Raw genomic sequence first — 18,505 nt, forward strand, 5'->3', positions numbered from 1 at the left:
GTGGAACTTTTCCTTCACTTGTGAAACAGTAGAATTACACTATCTGGATATTGCTTTGACTCCCTTAGGTGGAAACTGGAATTTTGAGATACTGCTTACTATCCAGATTTATGTCTTTCGAATGACACCTAGCTTCTATTTAAGTGAAGCTGCCATTCAAATGAAAACATCTCAATTTCTTTTCCTAGTCAATGGATTCAGTCCAGATTGGACATTCTTTACTCTGAATGTACCGTATTCAAATCCATAATTCCTACAGTATTAGAGCTTCAAAGTAACCATCAGGTACTTGCCTGATAAAATTATTAAAATCACAAAAATGAAACAAAAATCTGACAGATAAATTTTCTCCTAGATACTCAAATAGCAAGCACAAAAAATTTTTATATAGTTATCTAGACTTCTGGCATCAGCCCAGAAAAAGAGTGCCATCCTGTCATTCTGTACTATCTCTCACTATCAGGAACAACTCAACACACAATCTTGCAGTAGAAATATCAGTATCTCAGAAAGGTAAGATTGGAGGACATTAATTTGCACTATGAGATGCCTTTCTTTTAGTATCTGTAATTTCTCTACCTTTGAATCTCTTTCATTGCCCTAAACATTAAAAACAAACAAACAAACAAACAAACAAACAAAAACCCACCACAAATCAATGCAGTTAGTTGGGATAAAAATGAACAAACAGAGGAAACCAACTTTGGCATTCCTTATCTTCCAGTTTTCGTAATTATTACTGTACATTTAATTTGCTTATTATCCACACTTAAGCCTTCAGACACACAAAAACGTAACATTTGTTGATACGTGTTAGTGAATGAGGATAATTATGGGAATGTTTAATGTCACGACAATATTCTCCATGCTCATGCTGTTCTGTTATGCCTTTGTTCTAGAAATTTTATGGAGAAATAAACTAGCAGAATAAATATTTTGTAATTGTGCTGATTTGTTCCAAATATGCAAATTGATTAAGCAAAGAATCTGTTAAGAGATTCCAAGCTCACTTTTAAATATATTTAACCACTTTTGCTGTCGTTGTTGTTGTTTTTTATTCTTTTTTTCTTACAGGCCAATTAATTTTGTGAATGTGAATTTTGTTTTTAAATGCTACCTAAAAATGCAGGATTTTCTGACCTAAAGCACAGTTGTACATTGCTACCGGCTAACTAAAATTGTTAATATAATTAAATGCTTTCCACTTGAAATTGCAGCTATAAAACAGGAAAACTATGGACCAGTAGTTTTTGTTAATGTTTGAAGTTTTCAGCTGGCTTACGTTATAGAATTTGTTGTTTACATTCCAGTATAATGAACCTTTTCAGCTGCTGCTTACTTCAGTAAAGCTTGAGGTACCCACAGAGTTTTAGACTAAGATCTAACCTTATGGTTTCAAAGTCTCTATTTTTTATTTTTTGTTACCTTGCATCTTCTACAGATGTTTTAAGCGAAGAGTCAAAAATAAGACAAATGTGAGATATAGTTTAAACACTGGTTTGCTACAATCATACAACTATACAAAGTAGAAAACACCAACTGAAGACTAACCAGACTTAGTGGATCAGTTACTCCAGCCAAGTTTAGAAACATCTTTACACATCCTTGTATTAGTCAAGTCATCACAGAGAAAACAATTTTTAAATTTTCCCTCAACTGTTATTCTCTCCTGAAATGAAGATAAAGACCTCAGTAACAAAGCCTGCATATTAGAAGCTTCAGCTATGTGCTTATATTTGGCTGCTTGGCCACTGTTTTCAAGCACCAACAGAGTTATCAGGGCAAATATTATACCAACTGTTATTTCAGATTCCAAGCCTGGGGAAATTCACGTATATCCAGATAGATTTATAACATTGATGCATATCGGGTTGTGTTCTTTTGACAAAGAGCTTAACATGCACATTCCTTACAAATGACTTGTGATGCAGAAATACGGATTCATCTCATTAAAACTGAGTGATTTAATAATAAAAGTGCAGAATGTTACCACTGTTCAGTCACCACACTGAATGCCTTACCCTGTGTAATGCTAATTGTCTTCCATTTACAGCTCTGCAGTAGCATATGATTGCAGCCTGACTTTTCATTTGTGACCTTAAGCCTAGGTATCCTGAGGGTAAATATAAGTACCATTTATCCTTATACTTGAAAGGTCTCTTATTCTCCTTTTTATATCCTTACTGTTTTGAAGTATTTTGAAAATACAATACATTAAGGTGAGTGCTGTAGGAAACAATCCTGATTTATATCAGAGTACAAGTGGACTAATAAGTAAACAATAAACATTCAGCCAATCAGCACATTCATAAAAATGGAAATGTAAAACTAAATATATCACCTAGAATTTTTATGTGTATATTCACTAAGCATTAAAGTTGCGAGAGAATAAAAAAATGAGAATCTGTTTGATTTTCTTATTGCTCACTGTGAAGAAGTAATTCTTTTATGTTCGATATTGCCCTAATTTAATGAAAGATGGAAGTTGGGTTAGAATTCAGTCTATTTTATGTAGAAAATGACATCTACTGAATAAGTCCACCCTATGTTTAAAGCTCTTTACATAATCTTAGAAGCTTTCAAAGGGAGCTGCTTTGCAAAAATTAGTGTACTAAATTTGAGATGAAGAGTCTCTACCCTAGGAGCTTTAAGAGGCACCTCATTTAGAGAGACACTGATTTTAAATGATTTAACTCATCCATCCAGTTTTTCTTGGAAAAATAAATTATTGAGTTTAAAGAAAAAGAAACAGAAAGAAAGAAAGAGGGAAAGAAAGGAAGACAGAAAAAGGAAAGATTTTTCAGGGCATAATCCTTATCATACATACCTGTTATTGCAGGCACCAGTGATGAGTCGGTATTTATTAGCTAAGCAATTGTTTGGACATTTTGGTGGCAGCATATAAGGGAGACATCCAGAAATGTTAGCAATCATAGTAAGCAGATCAGCTGACAAAAGATCTGTAAGAAAGAACCCAAATATTCTGTTGATATATGGCTTCTATGGGAGAAAATACATTATTGTCAGCAGCAATAACAGCATTTGCTTTTCTTTCTAGGAAAGAGCATTAGTTATACGTGCTGCAGTAGGTAGTCTTAGAGACTTAGAGGAGATAAGAAGTGAAGCGGAAGAGCTATTTTTATTATCTCATGAGTAGAGAATGAAATGGAAGCCATCCATCTATAGCTGAGAACTGAGGTGGACCTTCTTTCTCTCCTTTAATCTTCTCCTCTCTGCATGCTCTTCTCTTTCCATGCATTGTGGTCACATCATTTGGCCAACCCACATAGTTAAAATAAAGGTGTAAAACATTGTTATTGAGAAGCAGATGCATATACCAATGAACAAAAACTTGGGACTGGAAGGATGCTGAAATTTAAAGTGAGGATGGCTGACTGTATAGCTATGTTCAGAGTGGGAGAGGAACAGAATTATTACCCAGAATTTGAGGGCTAGGGAAAAACAGGCTGCATTTCTTTCATGTCAACGCTCCCAGTGTGAGTTCTGGCAACCTTTCTCACACACACTGTATGTAAATACACATAGTGCAAGCTGGAATTAAAGATGTAAATGAAGGAAAAGCAACATCCTTCCTGAAACTCTTGCCTTTCAAACTGACTGTAACCCTCATGTGACAAAGCAAAATAGCAGAAGCAGAAAGTGACTATTGCACCTTCCTCCTTACTGCTTCAGGTCAACCAGTCCCACCACTTATCTGTTCTTCTCATTCAACCTTGATCTAAACTGATTTAGTCCATTAATCAAGTGAAAAATGCAAGTCAGAAACAAACAAACAAAGAAAAAAGGTTCAAGAGTCAAATCATCTGAAAAATGTTTCACTGAGCAACTAGAATCTGTGCAAGGTAGTGGTGAGAACAGAGAGAGAGAATGGGTTGCTTGACCAGCTATATAATGTTGCTATTATGCCCTAGCTACCCATGTTAAATCTGTGGGTACAGATGCATTCACGTGTTAGTTCAGGTTCAAAGTCATGCTCAGAATCCAATTCCCACCATCAGTGTATTGATTCATATGTTTGCTTTAAAATGTTTTGTTCTTTGTTTCACAGAAAACTACCCTTTGACATGGGAAAAAAAAAAAAGAAAAAAAAAAAAAAAGCATTGGATTTATCCAACTTCTGTGCAAATTGCTCTAGTTCTGTACATTTATGAGTTTTGTACACTTTGTGACTTAAAAATTCTAGTTCTTTTGAAACTGTACCAGTAGAAAGATCACTGTATCAACTGTGAGTCTGTAAATGTCTAAATATACACATCTATAAACAGAAATATGTGTAGTTCTACGAAAGCCCCATTCATTTAGTAAGCCAGATGTTTCCTCAAGACAGAAAAAAAAAAACCAAAAAAGAAGAAAAAAGATAATTGTAGATCTTTGTGTTTGTCTACAACACTCTAATGCTTTGATATCTTGAAAAATATTGCCATGGTATAATATCAAGATAAAGAATAGAGATTATAAATCTCCAGCTTGCTTTAAGTAAAGGAATTAAATTTTGAAGGAAAAAAAGAATCTGAATTTTTGGCTTTCCTGACATTAGGGACTCATCTTGAAATTAATCTTGAAGTTCATCTTGAACAGCAACAAGTACTTTCCTTAGATATTATACATCACTGAACTTTCTTTATTACCTCCTTTTATTTCTCCATCTAACATAAAAAATAAAAAATAAAAACAAACAAACAAACAAAAAACAGTTGAAATATAAACAAAGTGATTGTAACTACAATGTATCTTTAAATTAATTTTTAAAATATGAAAACATTTTCTTAAAATGAGCTATCAGTAAGACCATCTATTTCCAGAGGTGATATATTTCAAAGTGCCAGTGTCCTAGAGTGATGGGAATATTTTGCTTGTAAGCTCTTTGTCTCAGAAGCACTAAACCCAAAAATATTTCACTATCAACAAGAAGTTTGCAACAATGCGGATATGAAATATGGTCCTGAGTTCACATGATGCCAATAGCAAAGTGCTGCTCTCCTCAACTGTAGGAACACAGTCAACTCTTCAGTAAAGAAAAATGTGAAACAGTGGCTACATGGGGTGCTTTTAAGAAGAACAGAAAGAGCATCCTGGCCCCAGGATGTCAACAAGATACCTGCCTAACGTAAAAAATAAACAAAGTTAGTACAATTTAAATCTAAAAGACAATATTGAAGAAATCAACAGGGATTTTTACTAATTTGTTTACCAGCTGGATGCAAAGAACGCTTGTGCTTCTGGCAAACATTTTGTTTCAGCACTTGAATTGACATTTCCATTCGTTCTGCTGCTTGGGAAATATCTTGACTGTCTTGTTCAGGAAATTTTGAGAAGGCCAGCAGTGAGGTAGGACTTGCTATTCCCTTTCCTTGGCTATTTCTATAATAAAAATAAAACAATAAACTCATCAATCGGTGTACTTGTCTATGCTGGGTATATTCTAAGTTGAGGTATAACTTGACTAAAGGATGTGCTGGGAAAGAAAAATAAAAACTACATTTTTACTTTGTTTTGCAAGGAGAATTCTGAAAAGGACCCTTTTGTTCAGCACACACAACAGTATTGAAGTTTGTGTGAAGCTGTCAGGATGGAACAGAAACTGGTATGCTGGACAAAGCCTGCAGCACAAAGTAGCTGAGAAGACTCATGCAGAATAATCACAGTATAGAACCCCCCTGCTGAGATATCTAAGTGAGTATGCTTCATTTTTATGTAACATGTAATATCACTGACCACCTCAATCATTACAAATAGATTCATAACTTGCCCTGTCACCAAGGAAACAACCACAATATTCCAGATGCTCTCTGCATATGACAATTAGAAATGTGTCTCCTCTCAGAAATAGTCCAAACACCTGTCTTGTAGTGACTAGTTGTAGATGGAGTTTCAGCATTTAGTTTTGCAGGAGTTAATTATACAGTTACATGGCAATATGTTACTTAACCAGTCTGATCTTACCTTTAACTTTTAGCAGTTTATGTTTGATTAGACATCTTTTCAACTTCAACATAAGAAAAACAGAATCACAGAAACATAAAATGGTTTGGGTTTGAAGGAATTTTAAATATCACCTAGTTCCAAACTCCTTGCCAATGGGAGGGACACCCTCCACTAGACCAAGTTGCTCAAAATCCATCCAAATGGGCCTCGAGTATTTCCACTGATGGGGCATCCACAACTTCTCTTGGCAACATGCTCCAGTGTCTCATCACACTTAGAGTGAAGAATTTCTTCCTTATATCTAATTTAAATCTATCTTCTTTCATTTTAAAGCCATTACCTCTTATCCTAGAACTATATGCCCATGTAAATAGTCACTATCCAGTTTTCTTGTAGATATCCCTTAGGCACTTGTAAGGCCACCATGTGGTCTGTGAGAATCATCTCTTCTACAGGTTGACTAACCCCCCCCTCCCTCAGCCTTACTACATAAGGAAATAATTCCAGCTCTGTGATCATCATGTCACTCCTCTGGACTCACTCCAGCAGGCTCATGTCCTTCTATCTCCAAAGGCATGGAATGTACCCTCAGCAAGTTTGCTGATGATATGAAGCTGGGAGGAGTGGCTGACACATCAAAAGGCTGTGCTGCCATTCAGTGTGGCCTGAACAGACTGGAGAGCAGGGAGAAGGTGGGAACCTTAAGGGACTTAACAAGAACAAGTGCAGCATCCTACATCTGGGGACAAATAAACTCATGCTTCAGTACAGTCTGGAGGATGACATGCTAGAAAGTACAGGGATCCTTCTCCTGTGGAGAAGGACCTGGGTGTCCTGGTGAATAACAGGATGACCGTGAATCAGCAGTGTGCTCTTGTGGCCAAGACAGCCAATGGTATTTTGGGGTAAGTTATAAAGAGTGGTCAGCAGGTTGAGGTGATCCTCACTCTTTACACCACTCTTTACACCTGATGACACCACATCTGGGATACTGTGTTTAGCTCTGGACTCCCCGATTCAAGGAAGGATGGAGAATTTCTAGAGAGAATCCAGTGGAGGAACACAAAGATTGTTAGAGGCCTGGAGCACCTCGCTTATGAAGAAAGGCTGAGGGAGCTGGGACTGTTCAACCTGGAGAAGACTGAGAGAGGATCTTATCAATGCTTATACATTCCTACTGGGTGGGAGTAAAGTGACTTTAGAGGCTTTTCTAGATGTTGAATGTGTCCTTAATTGATACAAGAGTCTTAACCATCTCAATCATCCTTCACACAGAAACTATTCCTGTCTTATGAGGAAAAGACCACGAAAATTCTTCTAACTGAAGCTGAAGCTATTCTTCTCCTCAGCAGTTTATTCTTCAAGTTTTTGACATATAGTTAGGAATTTTGCTGGGAATCTGGAGTATTAGAAGTCCTGAAACTAGTTAGTCAGAAGTTAAAAGAAAGATGCCACAATCAAATGCAAGAACTAGGGCTTAGTATTTCATACTCACATAAGGAAAATATTGGTCATACATCATGTAAAAAAATATGCATGAACATACTCTCTCTCAGAGTATGAAACATTTATCTCAGAGAAATGAAACATTTCTCTATCAGTAAGTTACATGACAACCTCTGTAAAAATTAGCTACAACAAAAATACAAAACCAACCTCTCTTAAGGACAAGGTATGTCCCATACATCTTCTTCAACCTTTTTTTCTAATCTTATAAACTGTGTAAGATTATCCCAGTGGTTATTATTTTGTCAAACTTCTCTTTTCTTGCCTCTTTCCACCTCCTAATTCAATGTGTTCATGCTTCGAGTTCATACTCATGCTCTTAGAGATGAGCTCTCATTCTGGAAGGAGATGCTGTTTTTTGTCACTAATTTAAAAAAAAAAAAAAAGTTGTATTGATAATTTGTAATGAACAAGTAGCCCCATGAAGCTAATGACCTGTGATATTATTATTATTTGGAAGATGAGAGATATGTGGGAGGAAAATAGTTTATATTTGCCAGATGTTCAGATACTGAGTCTCACTGCAGATCAACATTAAAATATTAAGCATATTATTACAAGCATATCTATATGCACAAAATAAATTCTCCAAAGTACAAGCTATACATTGTCATCCAGCATCTGGTATTCTGTTTTTGAGATTTCTTTCTGTCTTGAATTAATGTATTTATAAAGCAATTTTTTTTAGAGATTCTAAAGCCAGAACAAATGCCTTAGACATTTGCTGTCATCTGATCTCCCATAACAGCAGCACTGTGCAGAATATAAAGGGAGTATCTTTTGTTTGTTCTCAAAATACATATGTAGATGGCTACTGTTGCTCTAAGACCAGGGTGGCACTGACTAAAGTATGATGCCAAGTGGGTTTCTGCAACTATACAACCATAACAATGGATTCGAAACATAGAAGTTGATTTTGCAATTCATTATGCACATAGTCTCATGGATAGCCAATTCGAGTTGGCACAAATAGGGACCAAATACAATAAAACATATTAAGTTGGAGGTTTTACAGTTCATATACTTTGAAACTGTTGAAACATGGTAAACAAACAATTCAGGAATTCAAGCGATTATATTAAACAGCTGATGTGAGAAAACCTACTTGTTCAGTTCAATCACAATTCAAGGTTAAACTGAGGTCTGTGGAAAAAAAAAACAGTTATTTTGTCTCAGACATCTTGTAGCTCAGACCCCTAGATCACGAATTCACCAACCATCACCAACATACTGTACATGGAATGATTAAGAGTTTTCTCATTCTAACCTGAAAAAGATACTGCCTTTTCATCTCAGAACTGCCTTTTCAGTCTCACAGACAGCACTGAGCTCATCTGTATTGCACTGTAGTTTCTTTCAATTATTTGTAAGCCAAAGTAAAATGAGTTTTCACAGTGCTGCAACCTCTATAACTTCCAGAATTTCAAATACGCAGTCAGATGCACTTCTTTCCTGTTTTTAGCCTTTGTGCTAAAGCTTTAATTCAAGTATATAGCATTCTTTGTTACAAAGGAAAAAAGCCCTAGCAGCTTTAGATTGATATGATATAAAAATGCAGAATTATATAATTTAAGGAGTTAAACATATTCCTTCCTCAAGATAATAATGAGATTAGATAATAGTTCAGTTCTCAGTACTTTGCAAAGTACCAAGGACTTCTGTCTAAGAGGCAGGTGTTGAGCACGTATACCAGGCTGGATTAAAACAGCAAGAAGTCTCTCAATGAGCTGATGAAACCCACAACAAACTGAATTAAATAAGAGCATGCAACAGAAATACTTTTCACTTCTGGCAATGTTCATTTTTAACAGTCCTATTATTCTACACCAGTTAACACAAGGGCAAATTATATTCTTACGGACAGGTTTCTAACACTGGAACAGGACACTTGTGCCTCTGATTGCACAAAACAGGAAAGCATGTGCTTCAGTATTGATACTAAGGCACATATTTGGATGCTCTGCTGACAGAGCAAGCCTTTGGCTGCTTGCAGAGTTAAATCTAAACCGCAAACAACATAAACAGTTCACACATTGCTTTTACTAGCAATGTTGTGCCCAAGAAATATCCAAAGATTAAAAACAACTCCTGTCAGATCAAATGCTTAATTTAAGTTTTGGATTATTAATCTAATTTTCAAGTGCTGCTGTCAAAACAGGAAAGGAAAGGGGAAGGGGAAGAAAGGAGAGAGAAGGAAAAGGAGGAGAGGGTAAAGGAAAGGAGGAAAAAAAGAGAAGGGAAAAAATCTTATTTGTTTGCCTTTTCTGTAATATTTATTTCTCAGTATAATTATTACTGGAGCATCTCTCCTATGAGGAAAGGCTGAGAGAGCTGGGCTCAGCCTGGAGAACAGGTGGCTCAAAGGGGGTCTGTAAGTACCAATAAGGAGAGCGAAAATAGAATGGAGCCAGGTTCTTTTGATTGGTACCCAGTGCCAGTATGAGAACAAACTGGAAGATGACAGGTTTTGTCTGAGCACCAGGAACACTTTCATGCTGCATGGTGATGGAATACTGGCACAGACAGCCCAGAGGCTGTGGGGTCTCCTTGGAGATGCCCCAAATCCACCTGGATGTGGTGCAGTATGCTGCTCTGGGTGTCCCTACTGGGGCAGGAGCTGTGCTAAATGCCAACTTCAGACAGTATGTGACTGCTACTATTACAAAGGCTTTTAAAGGGACCTCTTCAAAATAGGAACTATGTATAATGCCATACTTCATATCCTATATATTCATATATCCAGTATTTTGAGTGAAGTTGAAAAGTCCAGTGAATCAGTGATTTATCTGGGGTGACTATACAGTTTCACTTTTATCAAACTTATATTAGGAAAGCCTTTTGCTGAATAAATTCACTTTTTATTTTTTTATTTTATTTTTTTTTACCTTTTCAGAGCATACTGTGTAGCATAATCCACCAAATTAGAAGCCTTCTGGATAGCCTCAGTAATGCAGTTATCTTCACTTTCTTCTCAACAGAAAGACAAAACAATAATATATATATATATTAAAATACATTTAAAAAACAAATAGGTTTGCAATATTGTCATATGTAATTATTCCCCATTAAACATATCTCCATTATTTAATGCTGTGTTTTCTGATCGTTCTGAAAAGCAAGGTAAGAGTAGTAAATAAATTCTTCCATAACATATGAAGTGCTAGGCTTTCCTTCATTTTCTTCCAGCATAAATCCAGCTACATACATTGTGTAGTACCACACTTACAGGTCCATCTGAAAATGTGGTGTTATGTGAGAATTATGCTCTGTAGCTTCATATATATGTTGCATAAGGCTGTTCTTGGACTGAAAGGACAAGTCTGAGTTCTCCTCAGGTAGCACGAGCCATTCATGTGATTCATTTAATGTTAATCCGGTATGTTACATTTGAAAATGCTTTGAAGTCTAAATTAAAAATTGAGACTGATCTTTATAGTTTACACAGACTTTTAGAATTTAATATTGCAAGATTTTTAATCAAGGGTTTTTGTCTCTGAGAAATATATTTTGCTTATAGTATTTTTCATCGTGTGATATTGATTTAGTCTCTAATCTACAAAAGAAAATCCATCTTCTATACCTTAATTCTACTCTCTCTCATTCTTTTTCATTTATTCATATACTCATTTTGTGTTAACTAACTTAAAAATATAACCTCATTTTAAACAATGCAATTTAAATTAATTTAAAGAAATTAATACAGGAGCATCAAACAGAAAATCCCCTGTAGAAAACCAATCTGATCCTATTTCACAGAGATGGTCCAAAATCTATTTACCATCTAAAGTAATGTCTTTGATATTGGTTCAGGGGTTATTTATTTTATAGTCTGGATATAATTGTATTTTACTTTATTTGTGATTCTACAATAACTTCAGATGAAAACATTCCTAAGATCTTTCCTTTCAAAGCCATATCTAACATTTATAAAATCAATTAAGGAAATGTAAATATTGAAAAATAATTGAAAAATAAATATTGAAAAATCCTGTTTTTTCATAATCTTTACTAATGTAAAATCAGCCTTTTGAAAATTATCCTTTCAAAATTCAATCTTGTATTTATTGTATTAGTCTACCAAACCTCACTGATTTAGATTGATCAGATGTAAAATAAATATTTAAAAATATGGGATTTTATCATTTGAACATAGGTGCTTCTGCAGTCTGAGATGCTCTGAAGTCCCTCCAGTAACCAGAGGGTGCTAATGGGAACAGATACATGGAGATGTGCAGCCTTGTGGGACATCAGCAGTGTGCCAGCTGGCACATTGCATGGCAACTGACTGTAGTCCAGAGAGAGACAATCATGCTTCTAAACATTGCAGCTGACATATGGAAGCCACTAAGAAAGTTAAATCACTCTTAGACATACATACATTCATAACTGAGATACACTGCATATGCTGTGTTCTCCCTTGTCAAGTGATGAAGATGCATTTGGAAAGCAAGTGCTCATGGAATAATTCTCATGGAAGTCAGATAGAATATTTTGCTCATTAAAAAAAAAAAAAAAAAAAAAAAAGAGAAAGAAAGAAAAGATTAAACTGAATTGCTAGATGAAATAAATATGCTGTTACTTACCAAAGAGGACATCTTTGCTTGTCTGAAGGAAAGAGAAGAAAACAGCTGTGAAGGCTATAGCTGCTGAAATTCCCAAAACAATTAACACCTTCATCTAGAAGAAAGAAGAGAGAACTGTTTACAAAATATATACCTTCATTTTCTAGATAATTATAAGCCATATTATAAATAATTTCTTGTGCATGGTAAGTTTTGCCATTAAATTATATTTGTAGCCAAATTTTTGAGTATGCTATTGAAATTTAAAATATTCATTTTTAGAAATAATTGTATTTCCTTTTTTTTTTTTTTTTTTTCCCTATTTTCATTTCTTAGTAATTTTTTTCCCCTTTGGGAAACTTCTAGCACAAGGAGATATAACACTTTTCTTTACAGCACTATATGTTCTGAAAGCATTAGCAATGCTTAGCCTACATAACAGAAATTAAGCAATATTTTACCATTTATTTTGAACTTCTGTGTCTTAATATCATTTGATCATAATTTTGGGTTACACACAAGATAGTGAAACTGGCCAAACCAGGAATAACAAACGTCTACCAGAACTGTCTATTATTCTGTCCATGTATAACTGTAACATCAAAGCTGTACAACAAATATATTCACATTTCAAATATGTGCTACATTTTCCATTTCAGTACACTGGTTTGCTGGTAGCTTTTACAGCAGTGCAAATACATATAGAAATTATCCAAGAAGCAATATTTTTCACATGCTATATTCTGATAATAAAGAAAACAATAAATTAACACATCAACGAAAAATTTGGGGTACTAGTATAAACCAAAGGAAGTCAATGTGAAGGTACCCCTTATTTTCCACAAGTTAATATGATGAAGTTGCTCTGGAAAATGGCAAGAAAAGTTTCATAGTCTGACCTTTTGTCTGCTGAGCAGAAGATCTTCCACAGTTCTGTACTTTATTGATGGCAGTAACTCTTCTGAAATATTAAGGTGAAGTACTTTCCTGGGGCCCAGCCTACTCTATCAGCTTGATGCAGTGCTACTCACTCAAGCTTCATAAATTTTTTTGCAACAGTACTCTCACACAGTGCAGAAACTGAGGTTCTGATGTTAGAGCTTCACTTGCTTATTTTTTCCTGTTAATAAGCAAACCTCTGTAGTAATTTCTGATATTAGATTTCCTTTAAAAGGAAATGCAAACAAAATTTACTGAAGTACTTCCTGGGTAGTTTTCATTAGTTCACTTTGTCAATAAGCTTGGAAAAGAAGGTAAAGCTGTGTCCTATTTTGTCTTTTCTGTTATTGACTCTTTACCAAAATGATCTTTATTTCCTCTGCTGATAGCCCCTGGGTTGCCTACCAAGTTTCTTGAATGACCATTTACTTTGTATTGTTCTCTTGAGCAATTTATTTTACATTTCCAAGGCTGCTTGCTTTTATTTATATTTTTTTTAGCACCATTGTTTCTGCTAATGTCAACATTTTGACCTAAGTTGATTTTTTTTGTTTGTTTATCATTTCCTATTTAGTCAGAGAGATCAAATTCAGCCCTAGAATCAGGATTGAGATTTCCATTTCATTTTTGCTCGTCTTTACAGGGAAATCACAAGGTGGAGCCAAAGATCAGTGCTTTCCTCTTTGCTGCGGGTAATAAGTAGAGGCTGAGTAGCAGGGAGCATCCTGAAACTTCTGTACATCATGTATGGTGACTGAAGAAAACTCATGAACATGGGAACAGGTTGGAAGCAAAACACAAGGCTGTTTTATAGCAAACTTAAATAATATAACCATAATCCTATTCGCTGCATGAATAAATGGACTCATATGAAAAGAAAGTGGAGAGTAAAGGGAAAGACCCTCTCTGAATAAGTGGGCTTCTGCTACTTAGATGGGGGCCTTTTCCTTACACAAGAAAATGCAAAGAAGATTGACTTTTAACATGGCACAGCAAAACACTGTGAAAAGCAGATAAATTCCAAACTTCCAAAAGAATAAAGAGCTTTTAACTATCTCTTTTCATATACTTCACAAGTATCATGGGTCTCATTTCTGAGAATTGCAGGACTTTCTTAACATGTAAAAATGGGCCTGCTTTTCTTCCCAATTCCAGTCAAAAATTGCAGCTTTTTTGAAGAGTTCAAAAAGATCTTCCCTAACATTTTAGTTAGAATCTTAACCTTTGCTCATTTGTTACACTTGAAGTACTGGTAAGCTTTGGACTGTATTTTGTTACCAGCAGCAAATTGATCTATGAGGAAAAACATGAATGGCAATATCTATGTTGCCTCTTTTGATGAAAATATAAATACAATTTGTATCATAACTAATTTTTTTAGAGAGTTTTAAATATTTATCTGTCCTCTGAGTCTCAATCATGGCTTTACTTAGAAAATATAGGAAGTCTTTATTACATTGGATCAGTACAGGTAGGTGCGGATATATTCTCATTCTAATTGTAGCTCATTCAGAATCCTGTTATTGTAAACTGCCAAAAGAGAATTTATTGGCTTAAGAACAACTTCAGTTTTTGAATCCAAGAGTCATATATTGCCTACATTTCAGTGAAGATTAGTTGGATAAACATCTTGCTGAATGAATCCCTCTTATTCAGAACCTCCCATTAATCACTCGTCTTCAACCTTTATTATGTCATACCTTTCTGTTCAGCAGTGACTGCACAGATCAACGACTGTCTAAACATGAAAGACAAGTATAAAACAAGACTTATGTTAAACATCACTGTTGAAAAAAGCAGCAGTGAATCCTAACAGCTAACAGCATTAGCACTTAGGTTTTAAATTAACAAACACATTCAATTTATTACATTTCCAAGATTTGAATTTGTACATGAAGAGCAGTATTGTGTATATTTGTGTTCTTAAAAATTAAAGACCTACAAGCTAAATCCTTGAGCTGTTAATAAAAAAATAAATTCAGTTCAAGGAAACACCTGTAAGCAAAAGAATTCGGGATTATTCACACATACAAATTTCTGCAGCCTTACAACATTACTCAAAATGAATATTCCATAATCAAAATATTATGCAATTTCAACTGATGTTTTATACAGGGAACAAGCATTTATCTAACCTTAGAAAGGCTCCAATATTTGCACTGTAACAGCCTATTGCCTTTCCAGGCTCTCTCAGGCATTATCAGTCCTTACAAGCATTGAGTTAGAATGAGAGACCTCCAAGATAAATCTGGGCAGCCACAGAAACTATTTTTGATAACAGAAAACAGTATTTTTCAGCATTTAGTAGCAATCTTAGGATCTAGCATGGTAAGAAGGTGGGTGTCTAAATTGTAATAGAAAAATTAGTCTCTGATATCTCTGCTTATTAAAATTCTATGAATGCTTTTGCAGAGGAGAGGCGAAAAGTATAACTATAAGAGGCTCCAATAGAAACAGTTTTGCCTATGTTCCAGCTTAGCATTGTACAAATAGCAACAATCAGCCTCATCCCAGTTAATTCAGCAAAGTGTTACAAAGCCAAAAAAAAATATAAGGTGAAAGAAAAGATTACAAGGAGAGTTTACCAGTTTCACTGATACCTTGACTTTAGGCAACCTGGGACTCCAAGAAGAATCTACAAAGGTAAATTAGGCTTCTGAGGAGAGTCTACTCCATTCCTTGTGTCTGAACTTACAGCAAGCTTGCATATCATTATGTGAAAACGCTACCTTAACTAAAGAGCAAATTATGATTTATGTGGAAGCATGTGGAACAGATGAACTATATTTTAAGATATATATACTGAGAAGGTCTAAAATGCAATGGCATGAATCACAAAAGTCTTTATTTTTAAAATGCAACAGAAAAATCATTTTTCATCTTGATAAAGCATTGATTTCATGAAATTCAGTCTCTTTCAGACATCTTAAGGGAAACTTAATGGCAGGATTTCTAACTTCTTATAATTAATGGCCTTCTTGCAGAGACCACAGAAGTATCATATAATGAAGGTGATGGCTTGGATTTAGGGATGGTGTGTAAATACATCATATGTCATGTAGTCATAAAGCTGATCAAGTATTAACAAGGTAAATATCATGATCTTTTGTAATTTAAAAATAATGTGGTCTTATGAAGACAAAAACAATGACCACGAAATACAATTACAGCAGAAAAGTTTTGGTATATTGCCAGTGAATGAAAGTTAGTGTGATTAGCCACAAATCCACAAGAGGATTTAAGACCCCAGAAGGAAAATTTAGAAGTGCTGGTGCTGAAAGTGATTTATTGCTGTATTTAAAGTGCATAGAGCTGGGCAGTATTCCTGTCCTCCTTTTCTAGTGCTTTGCAATGAGTGAAATATTCACAGAAGTCCCTGTGGGAGCTTTGACATATAGATCTCTCATGGCTGAAGATCTGCCAATAACAACGGAACTTTGTCCAATGTCTTTCATCTTCTACCTCCCAACACTGAGTTACTGTGAAAATTCTAGCAGTGGCAGCACACTTTCATTCTGTACCCATCACATGAAAGAACAAAAAAAGATGTGTGTAGTAGTAAAAGTACTCAAGTAAAGGACAGAGATACCTATAAAAGGAGAAGAATGAGGAATCCTGACTGGACAGAGGCTATAATTTTGAGTGAGGAGAGAGAATGCTATAGCATGAAACTTGTTTTATGCTATAATTATGATTCTTGGCAGTTCTTACTAGCTGCATCAGGAGTCAATATGATGGCATTAGTGCATCCTATTTGGAAGAACCTTATTGTCTCTCCACACTGTACAAAAAGCCTCAGCTTTGCTTGGCTAGATACCTTTCCTTAGACAGTGCAACTGTCAAGTTTGTGTTATCAACATTATGAATAAGAATCCACGGGCAAAAGTATTTTATTAAATTGAAATAACAGTGCTTGAACTCAACACCACACTTAAAATATTTTCTACTGTTCTGCCTTACTGAATTGCCTGGTAGGTTTCCTAAGCGTGGCACTGACTTTCCAAATTTATTATTTCATTTGTAATTAATTTTTTTATAAATTGAAAGATTATGGCAATGGTGAATATTAGCAGAAAAAAAGAAATTTTTTCGGAGATGGAATTGTCAAACAGTTTGTAGAAAGAGGTATTAAAAAGAAACAGACATTGAAAAATTAGATTTCTATTTGGTAAATGAAGCAATAAAAATATTTTCACAATATGGCTACCAGCTCAATAAATAGATTGTTCAGTAGACACATCCTACATTATAAAAAACATTTTATAAATTGAAAAACACACTATAAATCTGAAGAAATACTCTTGAACTGTTTTCAGCTAAGTTCATATTCACTTGAGTAAATGTGCATGCTTCTGAATCAGTCTCTAGTTTTTTGTTGGTCTGTCACAAATCAGGAAAGTAAATGATCTGCAGAAGTTCAACTAAACATTCTCCACCAATTAAGAGGTCACACAACACCACTCTGGGACATTTAGTGTTCAAGTGTATCTTACGAATGTGTAATATAAACATCTTGGCTATCTGACGTCACGTCAAGGTTCCACTGAACTTGAGCTGTTGATTTTAATGTCCTGCTGAGTTTGAAGTATTCTGTAGCTTAATATATGTTTTAGAAAATTCTCAGACTGCAAAAAAAACAAAACAAAACAAAACAAACCAACCAACAAGTAGTGCTATAGGAAAAATGAACATGACAAATATTGGGCTCTCAGCATGAAATGTTAACTAATGAAAAAGAATGAAAATAATCATATTTAAATGAATATTAAAAAGAATCAAACATTAAACAAAGAATGGTTCAAGCAGTTGAAGAGATGAGAGAGCCAATGTCTACGCGTATATATAATATTATGTAGGTCTACACATAAAATTACATGGAAATAGTCACAGTAAAATAACTCATTTTTCACTAAGGTCTCCATCACCTAAATGAGGCAAAAAATAATGAGGCACTGTGTTAGACTGATAAATCCAGCTACTCCTCCTATTTTAACTTCTAGCTTAACATAAACTCCGTAGCAGCGTGTGGGCTGGTATTTATTATGGGCAACCTGAGACAAAATGACAAATCAGCTGATCTGCTCATGTGTATATTGCCGTAAACCATCTGGACATTTTTGCATACTTGTAATATCTTTTTTTTTTCTTTTTTTTTTTTTTTCTAAAAACATATCCCATATTTGTTTCTTTGTCATTTAATCTTGAAGTTCAATCACTATTGATAGCAAGACAAATCTGTGCCCTAGTCAGCTGAATGGTATTTAACAGCAGTACTGTTCACCTCCTAAGAGGATGATAGTTCCCCTCAGAAATAACTAAATGCATTAATGAGAGATAAACACTCTGTAGAAATGTTGTTTGATGGGAAGCAACACTTCCGGGTGCTTTTTGTTAGCATAGTCTTAAAGTAAGTATGCCATAATATAATTTGTACTGTGCTATATTTCAGCATCTAGATACTCTTTAGATCTTTTTTCTGGTTTTCAATAATACCATCAAGGATCAAAGAGCTTCTTATAATCTAAAAGACATGGGTGTCTTTCACTGGTAAA

At 34.9% G+C, this 18,505-nt stretch overlaps 1 protein-coding gene across 1 annotated transcript in view; it reads right to left on the minus strand.

Moving 5' to 3' along the window:
* TPO (thyroid peroxidase) overlaps window positions 1-12,129 on the minus strand; it is a 40,981-nt gene extending 28,852 nt beyond the window's left edge. The window contains 5 exon segments of the mRNA XM_048936674.1: window positions 2,828-2,960; window positions 5,213-5,382; window positions 10,338-10,415; window positions 11,831-11,885; window positions 12,036-12,129. Coding sequence (XP_048792631.1) covers window positions 2,828-2,960; window positions 5,213-5,382; window positions 10,338-10,415; window positions 11,831-11,885; window positions 12,036-12,129 — 530 coding nt within the window.
* Between the last annotated feature and the right edge of the window lie 6,376 nt (window positions 12,130-18,505).

Source organism: Lagopus muta, chromosome 2 (assembly GCF_023343835.1).
Source record: "Lagopus muta isolate bLagMut1 chromosome 2, bLagMut1 primary, whole genome shotgun sequence".
Lineage (NCBI taxonomy): Eukaryota > Metazoa > Chordata > Aves > Galliformes > Phasianidae > Lagopus > Lagopus muta.